Source organism: Lucilia cuprina, chromosome 2, assembly GCF_022045245.1.
Source record: "Lucilia cuprina isolate Lc7/37 chromosome 2, ASM2204524v1, whole genome shotgun sequence".
NCBI lineage: Eukaryota > Metazoa > Arthropoda > Insecta > Diptera > Calliphoridae > Lucilia > Lucilia cuprina.
In genome coordinates this window covers 38,408,894-38,418,595 of record NC_060950.1, presented here as the reverse complement: position 1 = coordinate 38,418,595, position 9,702 = coordinate 38,408,894, and the positions used below count along the sequence as shown (strand labels likewise).

General features: G+C 26.6%; 1 protein-coding gene across 1 annotated transcript in view; it reads left to right on the top strand.

Moving 5' to 3' along the window:
* The first annotated feature begins 1,780 nt into the window (after positions 1–1,780).
* Positions 1,781–9,702, top strand: part of LOC111678997 (unconventional myosin ID) — a 28,471-nt gene continuing 20,549 nt past the window's right edge. The window contains exon 1 of the mRNA XM_023440477.2: positions 1,781–2,118. Within this exon, the coding sequence (XP_023296245.2) occupies positions 2,027–2,118 (92 nt within the window). The 5' untranslated portion in view covers positions 1,781–2,026. The remainder of the gene's footprint in view (positions 2,119–9,702) is intronic.

The window sequence follows — 9,702 nt, the reverse complement described above, 5'->3', positions numbered from 1 at the left end:
TAGCTTTATTTTATACATAAACTTCAAATCGCCTTTCTTGTCAGATGGTTAATCAGACTGACATTAAGGCAAATTGAAACTACCTTCTAATATATTTATACCATGAAACATACCTTTAGGATGACAAAGATTCAAAACACAATAAAAACTGTAAGCGTTTTTTCAGCTCAGATTGGCACTACTAGTGTTAGTGTTGTCGTGTTGCTTCAAAACTTAATATATTTTTTTATTTTACATTATTATTCCAGTATTGTTTAAATAACATAGTACTGGTATTTCATACAAATGTAACAATTAAATTTCCTTAATATATATAATAAACTCCAATTTCTTCTTCTTAAAAATAGCAATTTTATGTGCATAACTTTTTTCGTTAGATTTAACTCGATTAATTTATCGATTTTGGCAACACTGGTCGTACTAAACAATTCGTCATTTTCTAAATATTTTATTCAGTTGAATTTTGTTTTTTACACTGTGTGGTTGTTTCGAAAACGCGCACGCTTTTTCCTCCTCTTATTTATTTCTTCTTATATGTGAATATTTTATTTAAATACTTTAAGAAGGTAGTGTTGAATGAAAAAGAAAAAAATAATAATAAAATAATTTTGTTCTGTATTCAAGTGATTGATCTGTAGTGTTTGTATGTGAGGATCTTCCTTATTTTATTAAAATTATTGTGAATAGTAATTGTTTATTTTGATTTGTGCTTATTAATTGTTAAAAAATGCAAATGTCATTATTAGTCACACCAAAAAATACATCATCTGTTTATATGTTTAGATTAGTGTATATTTTTTGCAAAGTATCTTAAAGATTTAGAAAAACAAACATTCCAATAGTGATCATAGCACTGGAATTATACACATAGATAGGTACACATTTGTGTACATAATGCACGCATACATATGTATGTAAATATGTACGATTTTGGATAAATGTGTGTGTTTGTGTTTTAGCCATTATCATTATGGGTAGTATAGTATATTTTGTTACTAATATGTATTTTGAATTGTGTTTTTGTTTCTTATATTGTTAGTAAATATTTTAGCCAAATTAATGAAATGGGTGAAATTTATTTAGAAAAAAAACCTACCAAAATCTCACACTACAAAAACTGACTTGAAAAATTTTGTCAATCGATCGATTGGTCTGTCCGTCTATCTTTATGCCATTTATGCCTTAGCCTGCCCGCCAACTATTAAACAAAACAAAATAAAAACCCATCAACCTACAAACATAATAATTATTATAATCATCAAAAATCGACAACATTATCATCATCATAATTATTGTTATTTATACATAATTAAAAACTGTTTGCTGTTGTGATTAATTATGCTGCATTTCATTATCATTATTGTTATTTTAATTATTGTTAATATTTCTTTAAACCAAAAATAATCATTTTCAAAAAAGGCAAAAACAACAATTGAAAATGAGTTGTGAGTGACATTAGTGAAATTTAATTTGCTGTTCGATTTTGTAATTTTTTTTTTTAATTTTGATTTACTAGTTGTTTTTTTTTTTTTTTTGTCTTTCAATATCGTTTTCTCTCTGTTCTTTATTGTTTTTGTTTTTATTTAATTTTAGTGTGTGTTTTGTACTTAAATATTTCCACCAACTTGGCATTAAATTTATTTTGACCAAATTTTTTGTTGTTTTCTTTTTTATTCTTTTACGTCTTCTTCTTCGTACGTTTTCTTCGTGACAACAAAGTGTTTGTTTTATTTCAATGCTGTGATTTTACAATAAACAAGAAATATAACAACAAAATATAAAAATTAAAAAAATAATAATAAAACTACAACAATAAATTTATGTATGAGTGAAGTAACATTGTTAAAGTAAAATTACAAAAACAAAAGACACTAGTATAGAGAGCGAGAAAAAAATCAAAACAATTACGGCATTTCTTACGCTTAAATAAAAGATCGTTAAAGTTTGTTCTTCCAAAAGAACAGCAACAAATAACAACAAACAATAACAACCACCGAAAAAACTATTACAGCATTTAACCACCACCATGGCCATGTTACAACGAGAAGTTGGTGTTCCAGACTTTGTACTGCTGGACCAAATAACACTAGAAAAATTCATGGATAACTTGAAGAAACGGTAAGTTAAAAAATTCAATAATCTTTTAATCTTAATAATGTAATTTTTAGATAGACATATCCGTAGGTTATGTCTTGAAACGATCCACCCTAAATTTAGTACATAATGGCATAACTTAAAAAATCATTTAAGTATAAAGGTTAATACGTTTCTTATTTGAATTACAGCAAAAATAATATTTGGTACAAATGTTAAGATAATATAATGGAATATGAACAATAGGGTGATAACTTTTATACAATTTTTGGAAATTTCAAAACAGCCTTATCCATTTAACATTGAGCATAAAAATATACGTCTAAAAAGTATATTATTTTTTCAATACAAAACTGGAAATTCGATATTTGATTATTTAACCACGACATCTATACGCAGAAAAGTAAATGATGGGGCAGCCTTTCAAAATTAGCTTCCAAATATTTATATTATATTATTAGAAGTTCATGAAAATTTGTTTGTGAATGGGTTTAGAAAATCGATTTGCCTCGGAAAGTTTCTGCAGCAAAATGACCTGAGAAACAAGTTTTCGTTATCAGAATGTTACTGGTTCTTACACTGACGAACGAAGAATTAATTTAGGAAAATAGTTTTAAAGCCAATTTCCGTAGCTCGAATTTGCTGAAATTTGTTGGTTCTATGAGTATACTGTTCAACTTTAAGTTCGAAAATTTAAAGTAATTTTCGAACAATAATATGTATAAGTATAATATTACATAGAGTTTTTCGAGACCAATTTTTTATATTTGGTAATTTTGTATTGAAATTCGAATAAATTTTAAATCGTGAAGATTCACATAAATCAACTTTTTGTTTTTATTTATTATTTTCCAATTTTGAACATAACAATTTTAAAAAGCAATTCGCAGTACGTACAATTTGATTGCAATCCATTCGACAAATATACGAATCGAAATTCTGTCTACTAGTACGTAGTGCACCATCATTATCATCAATGTATAATTAATCGTATGCATCCTATGAAAAGTGTGAATCAAATGTTATAATAATTGGGTTCATACTTCTTGAAATTTAAAAAAATATGTATGAAAATGAAATCATTGTACATAACTACTTATAATTTGTTTATCTGAGTATTCATTATTTTTTTAACCTTTTGAATTTGAACCTACTTTTTATGTACGATAATAAATGTGCAAACATCTACATGTATGTGTTCTAGGTAAATTTGTCTAGTTCAAGGTCTTTTCAACGTTATAACAGCATGTAAGGTGTAATATATATATCCGATTGTTTGCTTTAGCATTAAGACACGGTAGCTCATTAGTCGTTCTCGTTTACTTACTATGTATTCGATACTTTTGTTTTCAAATAAAAAGAAATAAACAGGTTTTTATGTCTGGTAAATTTGTTCTGATTCTTGGAATTATCATAATTAACCATACATAAATACATACAATGAATGTACATATTTATGTACATTATTTATATGTAGAAGAAGTGGTACTTTGACTTATTGATTGACGTATGCTGTAATATGGCACAAACTCTAATAAAAATAAAAAAATATTATAAATAATTTTCTTCATAATTTAAACATCAATCAAACATTTATATATATGTATTTTCAAACATAAATTGTTCTATAAACCTTGACAATTTAAATGTGAATAAGACCCTTAGTAATTGGCCTACATATGTATATTAATTGAAATCAACAATTAAAAGTAACATCAGCTATGATAATGCACGAAATTACATAATTTCAATACATTTTAAATTATGAAATTGAAAATACATACAAACATTATTTAATATATACATATGTATGTTTGTTAAAATTATTTACTACAACATGCAACAAAAAATACTACCAACAACTACATATCAGTTAAGATAGATGTTAAATTCACTCAGTACAAGATGAATATTTAATAATCAATTTAACAGCAAATTAAATAAAAGTGTGAGACGAGTATTTCTTTGGCACGCAAAACTTGTAATAGTAACAGCAAAAAAAAAATTAAGAAAAGTTAAACCAAAAACCAGGAAAGAAAACTTGATTTCAAATTAAATTTTTTTATCCAAATTGTATGAGTCAATTTTGATGCCTCCATAAACAAAAAAATAAAAACTATTTGTTATTTGAATATTTATGAGGAAACTGCAAGCGCAGTCTCGTTTGCTCATTCGGATTGGAGGTCAAAATGCATACATGCACTGGTAGTGCTACAGAGGAATACAAATCGATATTTTATATGACTTCATTTACAATTGTACAAACATAAATATTTGTAAATAAATACATACATATGTATGTATGTACATATGTATGTATTTATTGCACTAGCAATTTTATATATAGTGTGTTGTTTATACACAGATTATGAGTCTAAAAAGGAAAAAAAAATCAATTGTAAAAAACTATAGCAAAATTACAATAGTCCAATTCACTGTCCTTTATAAATGTCAGAAAATTTACTAAATTTTGAAGCAATCTTAACACATTTTTAATTCACCTAAAATTCGATTGGTACAAAACAATAACAAAGTAAGGTGAAAACAGCTGTTTCACTTTACATAAAATTTTGACAGATCATATTGCTTGTATTCTCGTGTGGAAGCGGATTAAGAGCCATTTCCTTAGCCGAAAAAAACAAATCGTTTATTTTAACGAAACATAATTTGAGGTTTTTATTGGATAATTTAAGATTATATGAGTTTAGTTAAGGTTCAATGAACTGCAGGGTTGTTATTTGAAAACTTTTAAAAAATTTATCAACTTGAAATTTAAAAATTTTCTATGTTACAATAGGTGAAGGTTAGGAAAACATTGTTAAGCTTTATAAATTACATACAAATTAAAAATGCATGAAAATTTAAATGTTAATTTTTTGGAATATTTATACCTCTTTTTCTCACCATTTCTTTGTTATAGTATTTATTTTAGTCAAGTTCTTATTTGTACAGATCACGACGGCATTTTGATGCCTGTCACAATTGACAAAATTTCCAAGTGTCAACATTGACCAAAAGTAAATATTATTTGACAGTTTATACTGTCATTTAATTTGTTGAAGAAGAAAGAAATATGAAAAATCAATGATGTTTTAGAAATAAATTGGGTCAACAAACAATGTGGACGCATGAGAAAAAAATTGAAAACTTTTAACGAAACGAATAGATGCACACTAAAAAAAACATTCTTTTAGTTTGTTTACGAAAGATTGCGTAACGCTATGGAAATGTTTTGAGTTGTAAAAATATAAAAAGAAATTTGTAAGTTATTATTTATATATACAATACTATTTTTCTGTTTATTTAAATCATTTTTTCACCTGTATATTTTAATTTTTGCTTTTAAAGAAAATAATTAAATTGATGTTATATTAACTTTACATACATATTTTGTTAAAGCTTACTTGATAATCTTTGAACTAGAATTTTAAAATAAAAATTTATTATTATTTTTTTCAAAGAAAATATGAACTTATGAAATATATTTTCATAAGAAAATGGCCAGAAAATTAAAAATACAAATTGAAATCCATAACATAGTCATAAATAAAATGTTCTGATATTTTATGTAAAAAATATTTTAGTATTTCTTATTATTCATATAAAAAAAAAACTTTTTTTTGAAGGGGACCTTAGTACTCTAGCATCGATAATTTTTTTTTTTTGCTGATTATGAGGAAAATATTTTAAAAAAGTATTTTAGAGTATTTTCAGTCCACAAAATAATTTTCAATGGTTTTAAGAGGTTTGTTTGTATATACATATATCCTACCATACCATACATATAACTATATGCCAGATTTTGGTTGCCATATAAGTTGGTACTTATTATTTAAAATTAAACACAAGCAATATTTTTCAAGTTCTTTTTTGAATTACTAGTTATTATCCTTATAATACCCAACAAAAGTTTTAAAGTAATTATATATTTTTAAAAATGAGACAAAAACTTTGTAAAAATTATATGGAATAGTTTTAAAAATATTACACTAAAAATCAGAGTTATTAGGCTCTTTTCAAAATTATATCACCGATTTATCATACAATTTGTAAACAATTTACTATTCGACTACATTCATAGTACATATTTATTTGCATTGAACAACATCTTTATAAAATTATGATTCATACAACATAGTCGAAAAACAAAAGATTATGTGCACATTTAAAAACACACATCCATCCAAACATATATGCGGTCTTAATATACAAATGTATATGTTTGTATATGTGTGTATTTGCTTATTCTAAATATACAACATACATATTTAATATTCACTGAAAATCATATTAAAAAAAAATTCATATTTGTTGCTTCAAATAAATTCACGAACCGGTTGATGGCGTCAGTGCCAAAGTAAATATTATGCGTGTAAAACGATTTTTAAGCTGCCAGACTTTTTGAGTTTGTTCATGAACTAACAGAATTATTGTATTTGTTTACATTTGTTTAAGCCTTGCGGTCATAAAGCAATATTAATTATGATTATATCCTTTCAAAATATTTGGTCAAAATCTTCTGAATGAAACAAAGACCATAATCTCCAATGGAGAATTTTGGTTTTGTTATGTTTTATGCAAAAATTTGCTTATCTCAATCATATTTTTAAACCAAATTTAAAGATTTTAGTTTGCTTTTTGAAAGATTCGTTCGTTCCTGCATACCTCTAATAGTAACTAAAATCATGAAAAATTTGGGACACAAATAAATCTTCATCTGGCATCTTTAGTGCTTTTGTACGAAAATAAAATAAAATTTTTTTGATGAAATAAAACTTGAACAAGTCCCCAAAAATACATGATTTACCCTGCAGATTTAAAGTTATCTGCCGTTAAGAGGCAGAATATCAACATGGCCATACAGGGATTTACAGGGATTGTGTGTGCACGTGTTCACATATGATTATTTATCATTGTGCATAAGTATATACAAGCATATTTAGTAGATACATAGGTATGTACATAAGGGTAATAACCAAAATTAGTCCCTATTACTTGTGGTAGACAAAAGTGTTATAATAACGGAAACCGTTTTCTCGGTTCATATTGGTGCAAAAAATTTTCCCTGCAACTCGATTTTAAAAAACATTTTTAATTTTTAATCAAATTATCTTCATGTCTGGGTACTTAATTTAAAAGAGGTATTACCCGTATAAATGTCGTGGGTAAAATAATGACACAAGTTTATATCAAAAAATTACAATTTTGTATTAAAATTTTGTTAAAATAAATATTGAAAACTTGTGAAAAAGTAATATACTTCTTCGACTTTTTTATACTCTATAGATAATGGGCCGATTTGAAATTAAAAAAAAATTATCACCCTAATATACATCTATACGAATGTATCTGTTTGAATAGAAACAGGTTTTTTCTGCTCTATATCTAGAATAAAGAAAAAAGAAGTGAGTAAATGAAACTGCTGATAATAGTGATAGAAAGTGAAATTAAAACAAAACAATTATTTAAAACAATGAGAAACTGCATCACTGTTGCAACAACTACAATAATAATAATAATACACATGTACTAAAAATATGATAACGAAAAAGTCTACGGAAAAAGGTCACTATTTCTAAATGCACATTAATGAGATAACGAAATATAAATATGATTAGGTATGTTTTGATTCCGATGTTACGATATATGTTTGTGCATCGAAAGAACAAATATTACCATTCTTTATAAAACCCTGTTTTATGCATGTGTTTGAACCGACTTCTGTCGCTATACAGCTTTGCTAAGTAACGGCATCAGTTTATATTTTCTTTTACACGAAACTCGTTCCTTCTCTGATTCTTGTTCTATAACATTATAAGACGAGAATCTGTGACTTGTTCCAAATTAACATTCATTATTTAATTGACTTATATGTCAATTGTGTATTGTAATCGAAGCGTTGTTAATTACGAAAATTAAATTACAGAAGTTACCAACTTCTGTAGATTTCAGTTGACAAATTAACAATAAATACGATTCACTTGAAACGTCTATGTTTTTAAGTCCTTTTTTAAAAACTCTCTTTAAAAATCCAAGCTATAACAGAACAAGCGGTGACAAGGATGAATAAGGAATTGAATAATGTAATATTTGTTATAATACAATTACGACCTTTGTATATAAAATATCGATTTTTTGAGGTTTTTGTGTGAATTTTGCGCCATCCTACAAAAATCAAAGATTATTTTCTGTTTGTGCTTACAAAAGTAGGGAATCATGGATTGGTAGTGGTCATCATTTTGAGCACTTGCACTCTTTTTCCTGGACCAGCACTGAGGTGATGTATCCTAATTATGCAGTGCATTATGTTGGAACTAGGAATAAGTCATGGGAGGATAGATGTAATAGTATTTGTGGGCATTTTATTTAAACTTTCTTACATCAAAAGTGACTGCAGGAAGTTTATTTTACATTACATTCATAACTAGTACAAATTCAGAGTGCAGAAAATAGAATGGTTCCATATACCTATCCGAAAATAATATTACAACTAACAAGTACATTCTATATAGCAATAAATTGTTTAACATTTATGAAATATACAAATTTTTTTTAGTCTATTCATACTGAAAGCATTTGTTCAAGCTACTTACCTTTAAATCAACATATATAAATGAATATCAACAATTGAAATGTGAATAAATACTTTTAATGCATTTTTGTTTGCATCATTTTCCTATTTTCCATTATCGTGTTAATTGAAGATTTAGATTTACGAATTTCTTGTTTATTGATTTGAATATTTCATCAATTTAACATTTCTTTCGCTCGTGCTCATTTCCGACACACTTTTCGACAGCAATTGCTGTGAAAAAATTGCCACCTACCGCCAATTCAAATGGCATCGTGCTGAGATGCCACAATTGGTAGCCAAATAAAATCAGCAGGTACAAAGGGCTCGTAAAACAATATAATGGAGGCTGATGGCTGACCAGAGTTTTCTCTACTAATTATCACATATGAAACATACATTTGATTTATATTCGCCTTTGAGCTTCTAGTTTTGTGCAATAACAAATTTGTATAAATAATAATGTGATATACTAGTTATCTCCCAACTAATGTATTCAGTATTTCGAATGGAAATTATTTATTTAAACATGAAGTAATTTTCAACAATAATTTGAAAATAAAATTTCCGTCCAAGATACAGAATACGGAGACTGGATCAGTTTGGATTTTCTTCACACACAAAAGTAGATCGTCGTCTGATTCTTGTTCTAACACTTTATATAAAGAGGATTTGTTATGATTCAATGCGTTCACAGTTCCAGGGAATGATTTCATCTGCTAAATTGGCAAAAATACGAATCACTTGAAATATTCCTGGACTTACGTCATGGCCTTGCTTATTTAAAATTGTCTGCGCATCCATGCGCTTTAATCATTTTTTAAAATCTCTTCAAAAAACTTCCAAACTTTAATCGAACTTGCGGTGATGGAGGTGTATAAGGTAGAATATCTGTTTAAACAAGGATTATATTTTGGTTCATTATATAAAAGTAGCGAATGATAGATAAGACCGAATTATGTTAAGTAATAATATATATTTTCATTATCCAGTGTCAGTAATTTATCTTTAATAATGTTTAGTCTTAATAACACCAA